General features: G+C 52.2%; 5 protein-coding genes across 9 annotated transcripts in view; 1 reads left to right on the top strand and 4 right to left on the bottom strand.

Annotated features, from left to right (window-relative positions):
* The window catches only part of LOC117645571 (rho GTPase-activating protein 100F), a 39528-nt gene extending 38290 nt beyond the window's left edge, over positions 1 to 1238 (bottom strand). The window contains exon 1 of the mRNA XM_034385870.1: positions 1144 to 1238. The gene's annotated coding sequence lies outside the window, so the exon portion shown is untranslated. The remainder of the gene's footprint in view (positions 1 to 1143) is intronic.
* A 1093-nt stretch (positions 1239 to 2331) lies between these two features.
* On the top strand, positions 2332 to 5119 carry LOC117644546 (notchless protein homolog 1). The gene is made up of 12 exons (XM_034384095.1): positions 2332 to 2545; positions 2697 to 2850; positions 2923 to 3083; positions 3202 to 3338; positions 3447 to 3621; positions 3712 to 3904; positions 3990 to 4116; positions 4200 to 4331; positions 4424 to 4541; positions 4634 to 4737; positions 4819 to 4945; positions 5029 to 5119. Exons 2-12 carry the CDS (start codon positions 2698 to 2700, stop codon positions 5039 to 5041), a joined length of 1440 nt encoding a protein of 479 aa, XP_034239986.1. The 5' UTR covers positions 2332 to 2545; position 2697; the 3' UTR covers positions 5042 to 5119.
* LOC117644545 (zinc finger CCCH domain-containing protein 18-like) lies at positions 5071 to 11853 on the bottom strand. Of its 2 annotated transcripts, none has more exons than XM_034384093.1 (12): positions 11704 to 11853; positions 8637 to 10258; positions 8477 to 8549; positions 8132 to 8391; positions 7909 to 8052; positions 7545 to 7795; positions 7320 to 7443; positions 7096 to 7232; positions 6931 to 7007; positions 6750 to 6834; positions 6619 to 6680; positions 5071 to 6512 (listed from the first exon to the last, which is right to left on the bottom strand). In XM_034384093.1, exons 2-12 carry the CDS (start codon positions 10238 to 10240, stop codon positions 6396 to 6398), a joined length of 2934 nt encoding a protein of 977 aa, XP_034239984.1. In that variant the 5' UTR covers positions 10241 to 10258; positions 11704 to 11853; the 3' UTR covers positions 5071 to 6395. The 2 variants fall into 2 exon arrangements, with proteins under 2 accessions (XP_034239984.1, XP_034239985.1); XM_034384094.1 differs by lacking the exon at positions 11704 to 11853 and adding an exon at positions 11358 to 11671.
* A 130-nt stretch (positions 11854 to 11983) lies between these two features.
* Positions 11984 to 14399, bottom strand: LOC117644714. The gene is made up of 7 exons (XM_034384327.1): positions 14294 to 14399; positions 13705 to 13991; positions 13053 to 13607; positions 12870 to 12956; positions 12704 to 12775; positions 12501 to 12590; positions 11984 to 12425 (listed from the first exon to the last, which is right to left on the bottom strand). Exons 1-7 carry the CDS (start codon positions 14397 to 14399, stop codon positions 12306 to 12308), a joined length of 1317 nt encoding a protein of 438 aa, XP_034240218.1. The 3' UTR covers positions 11984 to 12305.
* A 1300-nt stretch (positions 14400 to 15699) lies between these two features.
* The window catches only part of LOC117645318 (inositol-trisphosphate 3-kinase homolog), a 29218-nt gene continuing 24895 nt past the window's right edge, over positions 15700 to 20022 (bottom strand). Inside the window, exons 1-5 of one of the 4 annotated variants that reach the window (XM_034385403.1) lie at positions 19419 to 19767; positions 18255 to 18383; positions 17089 to 17265; positions 16193 to 16741; positions 15700 to 16090 (exon numbers count right to left, since the gene is read on the bottom strand). In XM_034385403.1, the coding sequence (XP_034241294.1) occupies positions 15899 to 16090; positions 16193 to 16741; positions 17089 to 17265; positions 18255 to 18383; positions 19419 to 19577 (1206 nt within the window). In that variant the 5' untranslated portion in view covers positions 19578 to 19767 and the 3' untranslated portion in view covers positions 15700 to 15898. Of the gene's footprint in view, positions 16091 to 16192; positions 16742 to 17088; positions 17269 to 18254; positions 18384 to 19250; positions 19768 to 20022 lie in introns of those variants that run through there. The other 3 variants (XM_034385404.1, XM_034385402.1, XM_034385405.1) reach the window with 3 other exon arrangements.

The following is a 20022-nucleotide window of genomic DNA, read 5'->3' as shown; positions in this document are numbered from 1 at the left end:
ATCGTCGCCTCGGCGCAGCCCATTGTGAAGCAGGCCTCTCCACACAAAAGGGAGGCGGTCCCTTCGCTACCTGAAAGCTAAATTTTTTTAACGCGTCGTTTGACACTCATGGGATGTTCACCATTGCACTCGGGATGAAATTTTTGATCTATCCATCTAAAAATTAAGTTTCTGCGGCCACTTTTAACAGAGCAACGAAAACAACTTTTTCAGCTACATAGAAATAATCAGTACTTCGCAAAAAATATTTTGTCAAATTTGGTCAAAACTTTTGATTTTGACCTGAAACTTGGACTTGGAGTTGAAGACCGGCCCCGAGCTCACGAAAAGCTGGCGATCTGCTCCGTGCGGCCCAGGCCGAGCCCCGTGCCGGGGTGTCATTCACCCGCACTCCGGCAGGCCGGCCATAAACAGCCGGCCGAGGAGGGTGCATTGTCTGCGAACCAGGTCTACGGGGCATCGGGGGCCCGGCCTCAGACGACTGCGGATGCACCCGAAAACGCTCTCGGATGCTACCATTCTCAGAGTAGCCACCCGCTCCTACGCCCTTAAGTTGGCAGAGCCCCGCTAGCGGGCTAGCGGGGGCGCAAGCAGCAAGCGCAGCAAGCGCAGCAAGAGCGGCAAGAGCGGCAAGAGCGGCAAGAGCGGCAAGAGCAGCTGGAGAGCGAGAGTTCGCTGCGCCGCGCTGTGCCCCGTTCATCCGTCCCTCACTCTCGGGCTCGAGGGCCGCCTAGCGGCCTAGCGTAGCCGAGGGTCGCCCCGTCCTCTTTCCTCCCTCCGCATCGCTCCGCATCGTTCCGCATGCATTCGCAGACCAGACCGGCAGACCGGCAGGCGGGCAGACCAGCAGGCCAGGTTGTCAGCTGTTTCGAAGCCCGTCAGGATCGCCAGGGAGCCCGCCGGGCAGGGTACGCCTGTCGGCCCTGTCGGCGGGCTGGGGCCGTACACTGCGTTAAAATCGATCCTCTTGAGCAGCGTGCTTGGCAGCGGCGGCGGCGAGGCGGCAAGGCGGTGTCCGCGCCACGCATGGCGTCGCATGGCGTCGCGGGGCGTCGCGTGGCGTCGCGGGGCGCCGAGAGGAGTGGCGGGAGTGACAGCGGGTTGACAAGGAGTGGCAACCTCACGGGTCATCGTGGAACCTACCCGTTGTGCTGCCGGGGCCGGCGTCGGTGCCCCGGCCCGTGGCCGGGGTGTCATGCTGGGGCCGGGAGCAGCCCGGTGGCCGCAAGGCACCGCAAGGTGGCCGGGGGCCGCGTCACTGGCGAGTCCTCGCTGAGGTCCTCGCTGAGGTCCTCGCTGCTGGCCGCCGAGTCCCCGAGCCTGGTGACATCCCCCGCGGGGGCTCGACGCAAGGCTCGACGCAAGGCTCGACGCGACAACGCGATGGCCGCGGTGGCCGTCGCAGGCCGTCGACGGCAAGGCAGGCAGACCCAAGCCACCCCCTGGCGCTCTGGCGCTCGCTACGCGCTACGCCCCGCCACGCCGCGCCGCTCCGCCCTGTGCCCAGCACTCACTGCCGTGGCCCACCCCGCCAGAGTCGCTCCGAGCTGGCGGCCTGGCAGCCCGGCAGCCATGGTGCCGGCACGGGCAGGCAGAGCCAGGCAGAGCAGCAGGGCGAACGGGGCGAATCCAACCCCCTCGCGGGCCCCAGGGCGCATGGCCCGCACCGCCCGCACCGCCGAGGTTCCGCCACCCCCCGCCTGGGAGCAGCACTGTACCGCGCTGCCTGGGCCGCGCTGCCTGGGCCGCGGGGAAGGGAATGACACCGCGAGAGGGTGACAACCTCCAGCCTTCCTGGAAACAGCCGCGCCTCCGCCACACCGCCACGCCTCTGCCGCGGTCGGGCGCGGTGCATTCCCGGCTACCCAGGCGCCGACCATGCGCGCCATGATGCGCGCTGGGCTGTCCGTGGTCCGACCTCCGACCTTGTCCACAGTGTGGCGGTAGGCCTGGCTCGACATCTCACTCATCCTCGGAGACGCTGCAAACAGAACTCATTGGCGGAATGTGGAAGACAACGGATTTTAGTTCGGCACACTGCGAGTTTCGTGCGGTTTTGGGGGACTCCGCGATCGTGTCCGCGTCGGAGAGAGATTTGTCAGTCTGCGGTCGTGGTCACTGGTGAAGTGTTTCGTCTCTGTGAGCGCAGTTGACCTCGGTGGCGAATCATTGAATCGTGTCAATTCCATTCCATTCATAAGCGCCATGCTATCGCGCCGCGGCGCCTCGCGCCGCTCCGCCCTCGCGTCTCGCGTACGCGAAGCCTTGGGCAGGCAGTAGTGCCACCTAGCGGCCGGACAAGAAACCTCTTCGACGCTTGCAGGGGGGAGGGAGGGGGCGAGGGGGCGCTCGGCTCACGTTGTAAGAGCGATCCCATGGGCATTCTAACCTCCAGGAGTTTGTTGTCATTTGCAGAGTTACGTGAGTGCCCCGTCCTCGCGGTGAACTAGACTCACGCCATCGCCGCGAAGCAAGTGCTCTGCATCGGGGAAGCCCACCAGCATCAGTTTGTTCGGTCGGCCGAAAGTTGCCCTTAAGTGACAAGGTATCACAGTCTGTTATATTTTAATGTCTTTTTATTTCAATGTGTTTGAAATTGGTCAACTCCGTCTTTTTCCCTTTTCTTATTACCATCTCTGTACTGTGGAACTAGTTTCCTCTTGTGTTGTTACCGCATGCTTCTTCTTTGTGTGCAGAATGGAAGACGCTGCAATGGACGTGGATAGCAACAAGACTGTTCTCTGTCGGTTTATGTCAGAGGCAGGAGAAGCTATCGGAAATTTACTTGACCTTCCATTGAATATAACACGTGACAAATTGCAATTGATCTGCAATGCTCTTCTACAACAGGTACCATCTCATTGGCTTGCTAATATCCATTCCGGGAGACTTTCACGCTTAAACTATATTTTTCTTTGACAGGAGGAGAATATGCCATATATTTTTCTCGTGAAAGAGAGAGAAATTACGGCTTCTTTGGAAAATGCTCTTGACAAAGACACCTTAAACACAGAAGAAGTTATAGACATTATTTATCAACAACAGGCTGTATTTAGAGTACGGCCAGTGACAAGATGTACTAGGTAACTAGCATTTCAAAAAATATTCCTTTTTCTAAAAAAAATAATTGTGTCTTGTCTTATCTTGTTTCAAAAGTTTTGGCTTTTCTACATGTAATCTTGAATTTTTTTAAATTGACAGCTCCATGCCTGGACATGCTGAAGCTGTGATATCAGTTCGTTTTAGCCCAAATGGAAAACTTCTTGCCAGTGGTTCTGGTGATACGACTGTCCGCATGTGGGACATTACAACCCAAACACCTCATGTCACATGCACAGGTATGATAGCTTTTTCTCAGTTTAACTTGCTCCTCAATTTTTGTTTCAAGCTTTTCCTTTGTAATTTAATTTAAAATTTTAAATGAACTTTTTCTCTTATAAAATCAGGTCACAGACATTGGGTTCTGTGCATAGCATGGGCTCCGGACTCTTCGCGCCTTGCTTCTGCTTGTAAACATGGCCACATTATTATCTGGGATGCTGAGTCTGGAAAGCAAGTCGGCCGCACATTGTCTGGACACAAACAGTGGGTTACTTCCTTGAGTTGGGAACCTTACCACAGGTAAATTTGCAGTATATTTCAAGTTTGTTACTTTTGTTTGTAATTGTTTGCTCTTTCTTAAATATTAAGAATTATTTTTGTTTTGTTTAGAAATCCTGATTGTAGATATCTAGCCAGTTCATCAAAGGATGGTGACATTCGCATTTGGGACACTGTTCTGGGTCAAACAGTTCGGATTCTAACAGGACACACCAAAAGTGTCACCTGTGTTGTTTGGGGTGGTGCAGGATTGATTTACTCGGCATCACAGGATCGAACAATCAAAGTTTGGCGAGCTGAGGATGTGAGTTGAAGCCCCTCATACATTAGTACATTTTAATTTTTCTTGGCAGAATATTGTACCTAATATATTAAAATTTCTTTTTTAGGGTGTCATGTGCCGAACTTTGGAAGGTCATGCTCATTGGGTTAATACATTAGCTGTTAACTGTGATTATGTTCTAAGGATAGGCCCATTTGATCCTATTATCAATCCTCATGGAGTGACTAAAGACAGTAAGTGATGTTTTTTTTCTTCTGTCTTGTTTTTGAATTCATGCATTGCATTATTCCAACCATCTTTGCGTGTGCCTTTTCAGAAGCCGCTTTGCAAAGGGATGCTGAGCAGAGCTATAAGAATGTTGTAAAAGAGGATGGTGAACGATTGATTAGTGGCTCAGATGACTTCACCTTGTTTCTGTGGAGTCCTGAGAAAGAGAAGAAAGCTGTTGGTGAGTTAAAATAAACACAGGCCATCTTGGATTTTTTTGATGGTCATCATTTTTTTTTCAAACTCTTTCTTACTATTTTTCCTTTACTGCAGCTCGAATGACCGGTCACCAGCAGTTAATCAACTCTGTGCAATTTTCACCTGATGCAAGATACGCTGCATCTGCTTCATTTGACAAATCTGTCAAGTTATGGGACGGAAAGACCGGAAAGTGAGTTGCTCTTTAAAGTTTTCAATTTTGGCATTAATGTTTTATTTATCATTCTGTGCTGCATGTTTAATTTTTATCACGTGTCTGTATAGATTTATTGCAACGTTCCGAGGTCACGTGCAGGCTGTCTACATGGTAGGATGGTCGCCAGACTCGCGCTTGCTCGTCAGTGGCAGTGCTGATTCCACTCTCAAAGGTAGTACAAGACAAAGTTTGCTTTAGCATTTGCTGCGAGGTCAGTGCATGAAAGTGATTCACCTCTTTCTTCTCCTCTCAGTATGGAGTATGAAGACACACAGACTGGAACTAGATCTCCCTGGGCATGCTGATGAAGTTTACGCTGTGGACTGGGCTCCAGATGGCATGAGAGTTGCTTCAGGGGGAAAAGACAAAGTACTCAGACTGTAAGTTTCCTTCATTTTTCAATTTTCTTCTTCAAACTGGATTTATTACTCATTTTTACCCTATTAATGTTTCGCTATTTCAGGTGGCAACATTAGGTGCAGGGAATATTAAAAAATGGCAGATATGACTGTGTTGTGAAATTTTATTTCCAATAAAAGGTACATATCTCTTTACACCCTTACTCTTCACAAGTTACTCATCGCAACAATATCTGTCACTCTACTTTTCAAGAGTCTGAAAATGTCTTCCTTCGACTTACACTTCGAGCACTTTGACCTATGTGATAATTGTTAGTTCGGTTGTGACCTCGACCACACCCCTTAATAAAAATAAGATTGGGGAACATCCAAGGGGAAAAAAACAAGGGGGGACGAGGACAGGGCTTCTTTGGCAGTGATAACTCACAGAAAATTGTAATCCAAAACATTATTTAATGGGGATGCCAATAATAGTTTAATCTTGCTACATACACAGCATACAAAATATTTAAATAGAAAGCATGAACAACAAAATGCTCAAGATTAACTAAAAGTAGATCACTGAGAAAATATAAATGAGTAAAAATATAATAGCACATAATAACAGTCTACAGGAAGCACAAGTAAGTACTGCTAAGGTTACTGATGATCAAGAATAGAAACATCTGGAAACAATAATACCAGCTACTCATGTTTTTAACAATTACATGATTTGAACGACATTTATGTGTAAGTAGGACAACTGCAGGTATATTTTACAATGAAATGACAAAGAGTAAACAGATATTATTATGCAATCTGAGAAAATGTGCAAGTAACCAGCATCCATACCATCCTACAATTTAAAAAAAAAAACAACTTCTGACTCATGCATTCTATACTCACAGTAAAGACAGCATACAAATACATCAGTAATATCACTTATAATTCCTCAGTAGAGTTGCATGTACTAGAGGAAAGCTAATTACACAAATGTTGGTATTCTCCTAAAATGACATAGGAACACACTTCACACAATTGAATCCACAAATTAAAGTATACATCAGGGCCAAATGCCATAATCAATTTTTGGTAATGAACTTATTTGACGGGGAAAACATTAAAACAACAATTTAGAAATGGGAAAACAGTCATGGGAGGGTCAATGTCAATCAGATGTGGAACATAATTTGGACTGAAAAGAAAAGCTATTTCTTTGTAACTTCTCCAGAATGATTGACTAACTTAATTGAAGCTAGTTATCATGTGACTTATCAAATAAAATTGAATGGTAAAATCATTCAAAACAAATATGCATATTATTTATGCAAACAGAAAGGTGACATGAGGACATACATGAGTTTTTTGCCTCAACTTTACAATATATTTCATTGATCAGAACCATCAAAATTCATTCATAAAACTATGTAACCTGTACAATATGTGCAAGCAGAAATATACTTCAGCTTGTTGTCTCAAACAATTCAGCATACTATGTAATTTTTGAGCGCTTCCGAGCAATAGCATCTTCAACAGCTTTCAGTTGCTTCAGAAGTTCCTCTCTTCTAGCTGCAGTTTTCTTCACAGGAGGCTTAGCAGCAGCAGTTGACTGTACATACACACACACACAAAAAAAATTGCATTAAAATTGGATGTAGGGAGAAATGACTTAACGTGCACATAAAATAAATGAAAAAAAAGGAAAAAAAACTTACTTTGGCTGTTTCTGGCGGTGGTGGTGTTTCAGCTGTTCTCTTCTTCCCAGCAACCACAGAACCTAAAAGAAAGTCAAAGGTTACAGCATAATTCATAGAGCAAACCATAATCACAAAAATAGATGACTTACTCCTTCTTGGATCATCTGGCACTCCTGCAGGACCAGACCCTGGGGTTTTAAGAGTCAGTTTGATCTGTTGCTTTTGACCGGAAAGCTGAAAAAAGAAAAAAAACCAAAACATTATAATAGGAGAGGAAGGATGGGTTGCAGAACTCAGATTGCTGTCAAAAAAATAAGCAAAATAAGTCACCTTCAATGCATCCATAGCCTTAATCTTGGTTGACTGGGCCATAAGACGTTCATCCATCTGAATTTTTTTAGGTTTGGCTGTAAAATAAAAACAGATTTTAACATACATTTTGAGGACCTACTAGAGAAGAATAAACACTGTTGCACAGCTAGTTAATGAACATACGTGGAGGAGTTGGGTCACGGCTGCTTGAAGATGAACTCAAACTTGTTTCTGAACTATCACTGCTTGAACCACTCGAATCTGATGACGACGAGCGAGATGACTTGGAATGCCGCACTTTGCCGGCTAAGCGGCCAGGACTAAACACATCCAACCAAAATAAACTCAGCAATTTTAAGAGAAAGTTCAATATATTTAACGCAAGCGATTAGAAAACTTGAACATACCCAGCAGTTGAGCCTGAGTTGGCACCAGGTTTACGAGCCCCACCAGGTGAGGGTGGTCTAGGTTTACGAGATCCTGCTGCAGGACGCTTCTCTGGGTCAGGAGTTGATGCTGCAGCTCTAGATCCTACCAAACACAATTATGATTACACAAATGACACACAAAATCCAATCCAAACACAGCGTTGCTGCGTTGCTGTATTGCTGCATTGCAGCATTGCACTGTACCTCTGCTGGCTCTAGGGTCTGGGGCTGGGCGTCGCTGGTCGCGCCGGGCCTGGCCGGGGCTGCCGCCGCTGCCTCTGGCGCCGCCACCGCCACCACGCCCTGCACCTGTGCGCCTAAGGGATGGAGGAGGATGGGGAGGTGAGCGGGAGCGAGAGCGAGAGCCGGAGGCAGAGCGAGACTTGGAGCGAGACCGCGATCGAGATCTAGAACCGGAGCGGGAATAGTAAGAAGAGTAGGATGACCTAGAAGACCTAGGCAAGGTAAGGAATACAGGAAATGGAAAAGAACGATTTTTCATTAGATCACATTCAAGCCACATACAGAGCCTTAGACGTCAATTATTAAAAATATTAATTCAAGTTACCTGGAAGATGAGTAGGATGAACCTGATGAATATGACTGCCTTCTTGTTGGCCTAGATTTTCGGTTACTGGTGGGAGATTTGGACCTCATCCACGGATCTGCCCACTCATCACCACGTCCTCCTCTGTGAGGAGCTGAGCTGGACCTTCACACAAACATGGAAAATTAATTAATTTCACTCAACTAAAACACACTTATCTCCAAATGATGACAGTTGTCCTTACTTTTCCTCTGCTCGAGATGATTTGCGAGTGTGTTGAACAATAACTTCTCTTACTGTGTGAGATTTCTTTTTCCTTTCATATTTATCTGGATAGTACGACGCTTCATGATGGGCGGATGGATGAATGTGAGCCCTGTACGCAGCATGAGAATCATGATGTGATCCTGGATGGCGACTGTCATACACGTGCTCTCTTGGATAACCAGGGCGAGCATCATCGTATTGGCCACGGGCCCATCGCTCCCGCCCTTCTCTGTGATGCTAAAGACATGAAATAAAGTGATTAAAAGTAGGTCAATGGAAGTATCCAAAGTTACTTAGAGACTGAACTTTGAAAAAAACTTACCCCATAGTAAGGATCCATTTCATATCTGTCTGACACCACCATTCGATGATGCTTACTTTCAGGATCTTTCTCACTGCAACAAAGGAAACACATTCATAGCATTAAATAACAGTCTAGGGAGCAAAGGAAAAACCCGACAGGATAAGAAAAATAGTCGTACCTCCAACGCTCTAAATCTTCATCAAGAGCAGGGCTGGCTGGCCGAGTGTAGTAATCATTTTCTTTGTCCAATTCATCTTGACCTAAGCTCAAGTTCATTTTCTTCTCTTCAAAGTCCATGTCTGTTTCTTTCCTTTTCGATGCCTTTCGCATCATTTCTTTAGCGGTTCTAAGTCCTCGCTCCCATGCAGATTCCAATGCAGGAGCCTCTTCTTTACGAGCAGAGTACATTGGTCCAACAGGAGCCATCATTGGTCGTTCTAAAGGAGCTCTGTAGTCCACCATAGGCCCAGGTCCATACATGGGAGGTCCATTAGTGGGAACAAGGGGGCGTACCATGTCAAACATTGTATAGTTGCCCTTGTCTGTAACACCTGGGTGGAGGAAACGACAACTTGACCCCCATGTGCACTGACCACGATTGTAGAATCTGCAAATTGGTCGGGGCTCTGTTTCTTCAGGACGGTTTTCATCTTCATCTGTGATTTCTCCTTCTTCCACCTCGTCATTTTTAACTTCCCCATCGTCTGCCTCACTCTTAGCTGCACTACTTTCTGGCCGTCGAACAGCCTCTGGACATTCACCATCCTCTTTATCTTCTTTAGCCTGAGGCTCTTCAGCTTCAAAGTCCAACTGCTCCATCTCATCAGAATGGGACACAATATCTTTTCGAATACTTGAGGTATGTGTTATAGGAGAGGGTGCCTTTTTTACCTCATCCTTGGTTTTCTTTCTGCGGGAAGCTTCGTCATCAGAGAGTGAGTCTAAACTTCCATCCCCAGCAGCACTGTCAAGATCTGACACATCTGATAGATCGTCAGCCTTGTGTGGCTCAAATTTACCTCTTTCTGACTTGTCACCATTTTCTAAGTGAGCAGAATTCTTTTTAGCTTCAGCAGCATCACTATACGATGAAGAAGATGAAATATTGCTTCGGCCATCATCACTGCCATCAGATGCGTTACCATCCGTTCTGCGCTTCGACTTCTTTCCATGAGAGCGCCGCGAATAACTTCCCCTCTCTTGTCTATTGTCATGCATCTGCAGAGAAGGGGACTGCTTGAATTTGGATGACTGATGAGAAGGGGAGCTGCGTGTGGGTGCATCTTCACTCCTAGGGCTGCCAGGACTCGATGGTTTCTTGGTCAAAGGATATTTGGGGCTCCCAGGAGGTGTTTTTGAGGGAGAGTCTCTTGAAGGACTGCCAGATGGTGAGCGCCTGGTAGGACTCCTCGACAATGACCCCCTGGAGGGGCTTCCCGAAGGTGAACGCCTAGAGGGACTGCCAGATGGAGAGCCTCTTGAAGGACTGCCTACAGGTGAGCGCCTTTGTGGACTAGGGCTTTTGGATTCCGATCTTCTCATCTCTGAGGGACTACTGGGTGGTGAATTTCTTTGAGGACTTCCAGAGCTGTGCGAGTTAAGAGTGGAATCTTGTCCAGGGCTGCCAGGTGGGCTGCCGGGTGGGCTGTCTGGCGGACTTTGCGGGGCTTTCTGTGCTTTAGTGTCATAATTGAGGATCTTCTCTTCATCAGATGATGCGTAACCTCTGCTTCCTGCATTCAGCTCTCCATCCACCCCATCCAAAGAGTTCTCCGAATCCATCAGTTGAGTGGGCAATACCTGCAAGCACAAACAACATGTTGAAACACAATCAGGGAATGGGACTAAATGAGGTCAGCAAAGTGCTGAGAGCTCAATTTATACCCTCACATACTTTCTTATTCAATAGTACTCAAATATAAATTACTCTGTAATCTCAGTCAACTAATGCTTTAACTTAAGTTCCTTGTTACATAATATTATGAAACTAACACTAGCACATAAAAAATGTTGGAGCATAAAACTTTGATACAAATATAAACTATGATGCAAAATAACCTTCCTTACACACTGTTTCACACACCAAACTAGCCAAAGCCTTGCTCTCAACATATAAATTTTTTAAGTCCAATCACAAACAAAGATAGTAATTTTTAGAGAAGAAATATGCTATCCATGGAATTAATATTAAAATGGGTGGAAATACAAAGTAGTTTCCATTTTGATTTGCAGTTCTCGTTTGCTCAAATAAAATAAAGAAAAACACAAAATTGTTGTAAGTCAAAAGCGGAGATAGGCATTAGGAATCCATTTTAAATTTAAAAGGCCCTCAAAACATCGAAGAGTAGTAATGTTTTGAAAATGAAAACTTCCATAAAAATGCAACTTAACCACAGTTCACCTCAACACAAACATAACCTCTACATGAAAGCAGCAGAATGTCACATGATTGACAAATGACTTTGGTTTTGCAAACTGACGACCGAAGTCAAATACCTCTATGTCTTACAACAGAGCTGACATCTTAAATGATTTGAACCAAAAGTAAACAACCAAAGAAACAAAATAGTCTCAAACTTGACCTTGTCAACCCTACCTTTAGCTACAAGCATGAAAGGGCCTGCTGCACCTATTAGCATAATTGAAACTGTGGATAAGACGCATGTTTGGGCACAGAGTGTGGGACACGGGGACCGGCTGCGGTGCCGCGGCGGACCAATGGATCATTTTCACCGCAAGCAGCTGTCCCCATAGCCTCAGGCCACCTTAACCTAGAAGCGGTTTGGACGCGAGCTCGAGAGCGATCGCACGGGCATTTCACAGCAAGTGTTTCGACCCCACTTGAATGCAAGGTGTCTTTGCCATATAAATTAATAAGCTTCCGTAATCGGAGTCTTACCTGTGACCCAGCGCAATAGGCGCAACGGGTACCGAGACACCATCACGCCCTCGCCGAAAGGCAACACTAACACAACACTAGTAGCGAACGCGAAGGGAAACATGATTCAACGGAGCACAACGAACTCAACTCGCGGGAAAACGGAATCTTCCGTGACTGGACACTGAACTGATATACTTTTCAACACATCACAAAATAAGAAAACTTTAGTCTTTTGGGCTGGAAAACAACTAGAGATTAGTCGGCCTCCATCTTCACTTCCACAGTTGACTGGTCCGCTTGGAACGGGCTTGCAGCCGCTTTCTTCATAGCACCACCATTAAAACTGTCACTAACCACGTCTTACCTTTTCCTACTCAACGGTGTCACAACAATAATTGACTCTTGACCCTGAATTCCGCGCGGCGAGTTAAATATTATCCGCCTGCAGCGTTGGCTCGCAAGATTTTTGTTCGGCGGCCGTCAAGTTCAATGGCTTCCTTTCCCCCTCCACTTTTTGCCGGTCCGCACTGTTCGCAGGACGCTGTTGGCAGTTCGCAGGACGGACTGCCAATAGTCGATCGAGCCGGTGTTGCCAGTGCAGCGGGAAGGCGGCGGCAAAGATTCGACTGGACGAAACTCATGGACAACGTGAGGGACATTTTCTGTTTCCTGACAAGCATAATTGAGTGCAACGCAACCCCCTAGTTGCTGTTCCGAACAATCTCAAGGTCATTTTTATTCACTATAAAAAGCCAAATGACGAACCTACATGATTCTCGTCAAAATTATCCAGCCTCAGCAAGTCTATAACTCAAAAACTACTGTTTTTTTTTTCACTGTTTTTCGCGCTCTAGACTGGAAATATAAGACAGAACCATTCGATCAGTCTCCACCCTGTTCCACGGTCCATGGCGTGTGGCAGACCGGTTTCCGGTTGGGTTGGGTACACTGTAAAGCTGGCTGAATCTACGAAGTGCTGGTCGTCGCGGAGGGAGTCGTCGGTCCCTCGTCCCACGCCTCATGACTTGGCAGGCCGAGCTGCAGCTGCAGGATGACGATGACGTAGGTGGTGATGGCGGCGATGACCTGGGGAAGGCACCGCGGATTAGCAATCCGAGCTCGTTGCGCAAGGCTGCGAGCAGTGGAAACTCGATTACTCACGGCGTTGAAAGAACTCGTCGTTAATTGAAAACGGCCGCCGACGCGGACGACCGGACTGTTCCACCGAACAACCTCGAGGAATTTCTGCAGCTGCAATGAAAATGAAAGCAAGTCCGCTGGCCGGGCTTATCGCCGCATTCTTCACGCTGCGTAAAGAAATGAGGTGAAAGTGGCAGGGTTGGTGGGTTTCTTTCTTACCGTACCTCGGTTTCTCTGGGTTCGTCGTCTATCGGCCACCGAGGCTTCTGCAGTATCCGCATGAAAGTGTCGCGAATCTGTCGGGCAAAGAAGACACGGCAAGGTGTACATCAAAACACTGCGCTGGGGAATGACCTATGACCGAGTGCCCGCAGTGCACTGTGCACGCACCGTCTCGGCGGAGCGGCTGGCCGAGTTGTACACCAGGAAGAGCGCCCCGAAGTGTGGCACGTTCACCGTCATGATGGCGGCGGTGACCTGCGACACGGGGCCCACGGCGGCGCCTCAGAAAAGGGTCAGAAGCAGGAGAAAGATGGTTTCGAACCTGGAACCCGCGGCTCGCGCAGCTCTCACCTTCCAGCTGGTGCCGAGCTGCTCCAGGGCCGAGTACGTGTAGAACGTGACGAGCACGATGAGAAAGATGACGAGGATGGTGAGGCTGAGCGGCGTGGGCACCAGGTCCACGTTCATGTCGCACAGCTGCTGCCAGCCGCACTGGAACTCGTGCACCCTCTCGGGCGTCAGCACGCCGCCGTCGAGCTCCTGCCAAGCCATACCAAGCGCAGCGTTTCGCTCTGTCTCTCTCGCACTCGCGAGGCACCCCGCGGGCCGCTGGGGGAGCGACATAGACAGAGCGACGCCCACCTTCTGGAGCTGGTCGGCGAGGGCGGCGGCGACGTGGCGGATGCGCCGGCAGCCGAACCAGAACAGGGAGGCGACCTGGTTGATGAGGGCGTTGGTGTAGAAGTGCGCGCCGTAGTGCGCCAACTTGAGCGAGGTCTCCACCACCTTGGCCCACCACAAGACGCCTACGCCCCCCAGCAGCAAGTCGCACAGCACCACCGCAATCCAGGCGTTGCGGTAGTCGGCCCGCGTCCGGCTGGGGTCCAGGAGGTGGCCGAAGTGCCGCTGCCGTGGGGCCGCAGGCAGCCGTAGGCACAAGCCAAGAGAATCACTGGCCCGTTTTCAGAAAGCACGCGGTGCTGGGATTCGAACTCGGGCTCACCATGAACTTCCGGCAGCGCGCGTCCATGTGCTGGGCGCGAGGGCTCTCCAGCCACATAAAGGGCGTCACCGTCCAGCAGATGGTGTGCACCATGGCCATGAAGGCCACGTACTTGTTCTGCCAGTCGGCCCTGTCCAGGATGTTGCCGTCGTCTATCTCGTCCGGGGTCACCTTCTCCAGCACGCCGAGCCGCCACGCGAAGGCGAGGTAGCACGACCACACCACGAAGGCCTGCACGCACAGCGCGTACAGCAGCGTGGAGTTCCGCACGTCGAAGGACACCCGCACTGCCAAAACAGAGGGGTTCTTGCAGGACTAGCAGGACTTGAACGTAACCCTGCAAGTATGTGCGCACGTGGGTTGCAGCTGATGGGGGCGAAGCCGCAGAGGGCCAGCATGTACACGAGAGGCTGCAGGCCGTCGAAGAACGGCGACTGCGTGGCCGCGTCCGCTGCGTCGACGCCGTGCTCGCTCGCGGCGGGCTGGGCGGGCTGGACGATCAGGTGCATCGGGGCGGCCAGAGCAATGGCGCCGTCGTCCTGGCGCTTCAGGCTCACTGGGCTGCCACCGCGTTCCGCCTCGAACATGCCCGGCAGCTGGCTGACCGGCACGCTGTCCACACTGTTCAGCTGGACGTGGGCCACGCCGACGCGGTTCTTGTAGGCGCCGAGCGCGGACCGCGGCGACAGAGGCATGCCGACGGGGGGGGGGGGATGGGCCCCAAGAACACCGACCACCAAGCGCGAAGGGTGCTGCGTGAGTGACGCATTCCGCTCACACTTGACCGTCAACGACGACCCCTAAGGGCCGGCCCGCCGGCCCGCCACTCAACCAAATTAAAAGGAATCGATTGGCAACTGCGTGCTGGTACGACTCGAGACGGCGATTTGAGGCAGTGCGTAACCCCCTCGAGCCCCCTGGGCTTAGGCAGCCCGCTGGCCTGGGTGCTCGATGGGTTGCCTTGCCTACCCTGCCATCCACCATTACCATTACCATTAAGGGCTAGACCACACATGATCGTATAGGCGCTAGGCATCCCCTCCTACGGGCCTTAAAAACCTTTTAAAACATGGAAAAAAATATGAATCTCCTACGGGCTCTAACAGGCGTTTGGCAAAGACGAGACGAAATCGAGCAGTGCTGGTACCGGTCTATAGACCAATGAGATGAAAGGGCGAGGGTAAGAACTCCGCCACGCAGTGGCGTGGTTTGAAAGCAAAGAGCCAACTTGTTTTCTTAAAAAATCTTTTACAGTTCAGATTTATTGAAAAGAGAAAAAAAAAACAAAAACAATGCCATTGCAGTCACTTATCACAGATTCACATATGTAACATAAAATAAATGAAAACTAAACCAAAAATATTTAGAGGCAATGAGAAAATTTCTCCAACTGTAATGAGAGAAGCATACGGAGAAACTGTTTAAAGCAATTCACTTCCAGCTAGACTATATGAATTCCACGTCCAGAATATTGTGAAAGAGTTAGGACTGAAGTTGAGTTTCCGTTCTACCTGTCCAACTAAACCTCAAATGAGTTTCATAGCTAAAGCAGTCTCTCTACCTCTATACATTTCTGACCAATCATAAAACGGAAAAGAAGAGCATGTAGATCAGAAACTCAACTTTCTACAGTTGTGCCAAACAAAATAGAAATAATACACATTGGAGATATATAATAAGAAAAAGGTGACAGCTTGGCATCTTCATCTAAAATAGTATAAAACAGTTACAAATATTAAGTCACATAATAAAAATATTTTATGATGAATATTTACAAAATGATGCACTTATCTATAACAATACTGAATAAATAATATTATTTGCACTCGGCTATGTGTAATGACTATACAATATGCACTCATGTATTGCTTCATGGTAAGGCCTAAAGTAAGTCACTACAAGAAAGTTTGTCATTCACAAACTTATCACATATAAATAACATTCTACACAGTAGAACGGCAATACCTGCTGTCAGGTTTACTTAACTAAGTAGGGTCCAATGTTGTCAGCTCAGAGAAACATTTGAAAATAAAACAAAAGAACAAGAAAGGAAGAAAAATGAGAGGAACAGAGAATTGGCAGTCATATTTGGCAATCAAATCTTTGCACAAGTTGACAACAGTGGTTGTGTCTTTGTTTGGGTAACTAGCGGCAGTCTTTGCTCGGCTCGGCACGACTCGGCACGGCTCGGCCTCTAAGCGTCGTCCAACACTTGAATGAGATTGTCGAGTCCGAAGAGGAAGCCCTCCTCGCGGTTGCCCGGCGTCCACGGCGTGCGGTGGTCCAGGGTGCAGTGCTCGGGGACGGGCACGGTCTTGGCGAAGTCGATGAGCCAGGCTCCCACCTGCCTGTCGTCGTACAGCATGAAGATGCTGCATCCGATCACCTGCAAAGGGGAAATCACATTACCACCTTGAAGCTAACAACCAAAAAACTTTTCCAAAAAAGATGGGAAAGTGGGTATTTGAACCCGGGACCCGGGGCGTACCTCGTGCGTGCGGAAGAAGGCGGACTGCTCTATCCGGGCGCGCATGTCGCAGAGGCGCGAGTGCAGGCGGCGCTGCACGTCCTTCCTGCCGCCCAGGAAGTTGGCCATCCTGGCCACCACCTCCTGCCGGTTGGCCACCTTGCGCAGGTCCGAGGCGCGCGGCGGCAGCCCCCGCTCCTTCATGCCGTCCACGCGGAAGCCCAGGAAGTGCGTGGAGCTCTGCTGCTCGCGGAACTGCATGTAGCGCACCTTGGTGACGGCCTGCGCGGCGTGCTCCTCGGGCGTGGGCGCGCTCGCGTCCAGCGCCACCATCTTCTGGTAGAGGTCGGCGCGCGCCGTGGGGTTGTCCACCTCAGACTCCAGGAAGGTGCGCGTGCCCATCTTGACGTCGATCACGTGCGGGTCCACGAAGCCGTGCAGCAGGTCCTGCAGCTCGATGAAGGTGTGGTCGCGGTACGTGACGCTGCCGTGGTACCGCGGGACGAGCCCGCGCAGCGCGGGGTCCGTGGACAGCGCGTCGTAGGCCAGCTTCTCGGTGCAGTCGCCGACCTGCCGGACGCAAAGAGGAACACTTAGAAACTTGGCGCCATTTCCCGGCGAGTGCGAGGACGGCGAGGACGCCCCCGCGGCGAGGCTCCCGTTCGGGCCGTGCTCCGGTAAGACCACGTTACGCCATTTAGTGGCGGTCCCCGACTGGTCGCCGCGTCGCCACTCCGTCACGGCGAGGCAGACGAGACAGCGGACCAACGAAAGTGCTCACGTCAAATTTACTTTCAGTTGGTTCCGGCGCCCAAGTGGGTCGCTGCCGCACGCTGCCGCACGCTGCCGCGCGGCGCCGCGGTCGCGTCCGGGACCCCCTCCTCCTCCCCCTCCTCCTCCTCCTCGCCATGACCTACCTTCTTCCATATCCGGCCGGGCCCCGCCGGCGCGAAGCAGTCCGGGTGCCCCGCTAGCTGGAACCACTCCGAGGGCGGCGGCAGCGTGCCCGTCGACACCGTGGACACGCAGACGGGCAGCGACGCCGAGCCGGACTTGAGCAGCACGTCGCTGGCCGGCGCGGACAGCTCCAGCGCCTGCTGTGGGCAGAGAGGGAAGGCTTCAGCGCGCGGCTCTGGCATGTCAAACATTCACTATCTATGAGTTGGCGTGACTGTGACGTTCGCGGCTCCGGTCCCGCAGCTTCCCTGGCACTGCCCTGGCACGCCTGGCACTCCAGGACCGCGCTGACGATGCTGACGGCGTGGTCGCGGTGCCGCGGACCGACCCAAACCCAAACCGCAAACCGAAATAGCCCTCGGCCCACCACATTAAAAAAGACAAACCGCGACAAAAAAAAACCGCGAGCGAACAGGGCGCCGCGTCACTGCCGCGACGACCGTCTGGAGTCCAGCCTCTGGAGTCCAGGACCGCTTTCGGTTTTTTACAGTGGCCGGATTAAAGCAGACCGACAGGGCGGCGCGACAAACAGAGAAATAAGACGTCCGCTCGGAAAAGGCGTCACCCCTACCAAGCCGATGCCAGAACGCCAAAGGCGACTAAAATAGAAGGCTGCCCGCGTCAGCGCGTCAGCGCCTTGGTGACAACAAAGCAAACAAACCGACCGGGCGTGGCTGCGCCGGGCTGCGCGCGGCATCGGCACGCCGTGCACGCACACGCACGCACGCACGCACACTGCACGTACGTGCGTCATGCACACCCGCGAAGCGTGTCGAAACGCGGAAGTCCGCGCCAAGCGCCAATCGCAGCTTGACTTGGCTGCCGCTGCTTCGGGTTACGGCCCATCCCATACCGGCCCGCCGTGGCCGTGCGTGGCGGACACGTGTGCGATTCACAGATGTGTGCGTGCGTGCGTGTGTGTGAGAGAGAGCGACCGGAAAGTTTGCCCTTGCCTCCGTGTACGTCACAGCGCGATGCGCCGACGACATGAGGATCCAGCCAAGACCAGCTAAGGCCGGCTCGGTCGCCGACATGCGACAAAAAACGCGTATCTCGCGGTAGTGCCAGGCCGGCCAGGCCGGCCGCGGGTCGACAAAGACACTAGAGTCCTCCGAACGGTACTCACCATGGCGAGGCACTTGAGCAGGGAGCCGTGCTGGGCGCCGTTTTCCTGGTCATCCTGGTGGTCTCGGCAGTCTCGGCCTTTGCGCCAGCGTCGCTCCCGCCAGACGTCCACACCAGACTTGCCGCCCGCCTGCAACAGACAAACGTCACGCGTCACTTTCTCTGTCTTTGTCACTTCCGGTCTGACGCTTCGACGCGCTTCGGTCCCTTCACGAAGACGGGCCGGCGGGCCGTCGCACCGGATGGACTGGCCGGGCCGCTGGGGCCGCTGGGCCCGCTGGGGCTGGGCTAGGGGGTGGACATTCACTCCGCATCCGGTGCTCGCAGTGCGTCCCCCTGTCTGGGCACAGTCACACACACAGTCACACACACAGTCACACACACAGTCACACACACACACACACACAGTCACACACACAGTCACACACACATGCATGGCAGCTGTGGCGTTGGGCGGTGTGGGCCGTTCGCAATAACATGGTTACTCAGTGAACCAACACGCCGGTCCCAAAATACTCGCGCACACTCACACACACGCACACTCACTCCCACGACGCGTCGCCACATTCACGCACCACGCCCACGCCAGAGACGGCCAGGACGCCGCGGATCAGAGATCAGTTTCAACAACAAGTATTTTCCTTTTTACCGCCAGGCATGATGGCTTAGGCGCGGCCCCCGACTGCACGTGAATGGGGCCTTGAAAAGGGAGACCGGCCCCTGCGGACAGCCTGGGACAGCCTCGACGCGACGGCCGCACCTACGCCACAATCAGTCACACACACACAGGCACACTGCAGGGCTTCTGGACGGTGGCGGTCAGGCGGGGCCCGGCGGCGACGCCGAGGGCGATGACCCCAGCCCCAAGGGCCAAAGGCGCCAGCGGCGGGCCAGCCGCAGGCCAGCCGGCGAGGCGGGCGTGTCGCGGCCCTCGCCTCCACACTGTACACTACTGCACTGCACCACTGCACCCCAGCCGTCAACGTCGTCAACGCACCTGCACTGCGATGGGGCTCATGTCGGCGGCCTTGACGCGCACGCACACACACACAGGCACGCACACGGGGCCGCGGGCAAGGCAAGGCGCCAGCAAGTCGCACACACAGCACCACATGCGGGGGGCACAAGTTCCTCGAGGGCGTCCTTCTTCTCACTCGACACTAACCAGTTTGGGCTTAGGGGCGGCGGGGGCGGCGCCGGGCCGCAGGAGCACCGACACGGAGGAGGCCATGACGGGGTGGTGGAGGGACTCGAGGGGCACGCCGCCGCCCAACGGGCCCAACGCGGCACCAGAGGTCCGGGGCCGGAGCTCGCACACACACATAACAAGTTAGGGCGTAGCGCGGTCCAAGGGCTACGCGGCTACGCGGCTACGCAGGGCAGCGCGCTGTGGGGCTGTCGAGCACACTAGACGGCACACTGCACTGCCGCGAGGCGAGCGAGCGCGAGGAGAACGAGGGGCGACCGCTCGGCTTCGCGTCTCACAGATGACTGTCGCGGTGGTGCGGCGCGGCGCGGCGTGCGACTGGCGGGGCGGCGGGGCTGGGCTGGCGTGGGGCCCAGGGGCCCAGGGGCCCGGCCCGGGCTGGCTGCCTTGCGGGCGCTGCCGCCTGGCTGCCGCGCGGCCGAGGCGCGGTACGAGTGTGGTGGCGGGTGGGGCGCAGGAACCCCTTCCGCTGATGCACGCTGGCCAACGCCTTGCAGGCCGTCGTGCAGCCCAGCGGCCCACCGCTGCAGCAGGCCTGCACCCTGGCCACCCTGGCCCGCAG

The sequence above is a fragment of the Thrips palmi genome, unplaced genomic scaffold, assembly GCF_012932325.1.
Source record: "Thrips palmi isolate BJ-2018 unplaced genomic scaffold, TpBJ-2018v1 HiC_scaffold_18, whole genome shotgun sequence".
NCBI lineage: Eukaryota > Metazoa > Arthropoda > Insecta > Thysanoptera > Thripidae > Thrips > Thrips palmi.
Note: the sequence above shows the minus strand (reverse complement) of the source record. Positions and strands in the feature narration are given on the sequence as shown.

Excerpts from the sequence above, each read along its gene's own strand:
- LOC117644546 (XM_034384095.1), top strand. The coding sequence starts at position 2,698 with ATGGAAGACGCTGCAATGGACGTGGATAGCAACAAGACTGTTCTCTGT. Across the intron at positions 3,622-3,711 it reads AGTTGGGAACCTTACCACAG|AAATCCTGATTGTAGATATC; the intron begins GTAAATTTGCAG and ends TGTTTTGTTTAG. Across the intron at positions 4,332-4,423 it reads GAAAGAGAAGAAAGCTGTTG|CTCGAATGACCGGTCACCAG; the intron begins GTGAGTTAAAAT and ends CCTTTACTGCAG.
- LOC117644714 (XM_034384327.1), bottom strand. The coding sequence starts at position 14,399 with ATGCCTCTGTCGCCGCGGTCCGCGCTCGGCGCCTACAAGAACCGCGTC. Across the intron at positions 13,608-13,704 it reads CGCGCTGCCGGAAGTTCATG|CGGCACTTCGGCCACCTCCT; the intron begins GTGAGCCCGAGT and ends GCCCCACGGCAG. Across the intron at positions 12,776-12,869 it reads CCAGCCGCTCCGCCGAGACG|ATTCGCGACACTTTCATGCG; the intron begins GTGCGTGCACAG and ends TTTGCCCGACAG.
- LOC117644545 (XM_034384093.1), bottom strand. The coding sequence starts at position 10,240 with ATGGATTCGGAGAACTCTTTGGATGGGGTGGATGGAGAGCTGAATGCA. Across the intron at positions 7,444-7,544 it reads AGACCCTAGAGCCAGCAGAG|GATCTAGAGCTGCAGCATCA; the intron begins GTACAGTGCAAT and ends TGTGTTTGGTAG. Across the intron at positions 6,835-6,930 it reads AGGCTATGGATGCATTGAAG|CTTTCCGGTCAAAAGCAACA; the intron begins GTGACTTATTTT and ends TTCTTTTTTCAG.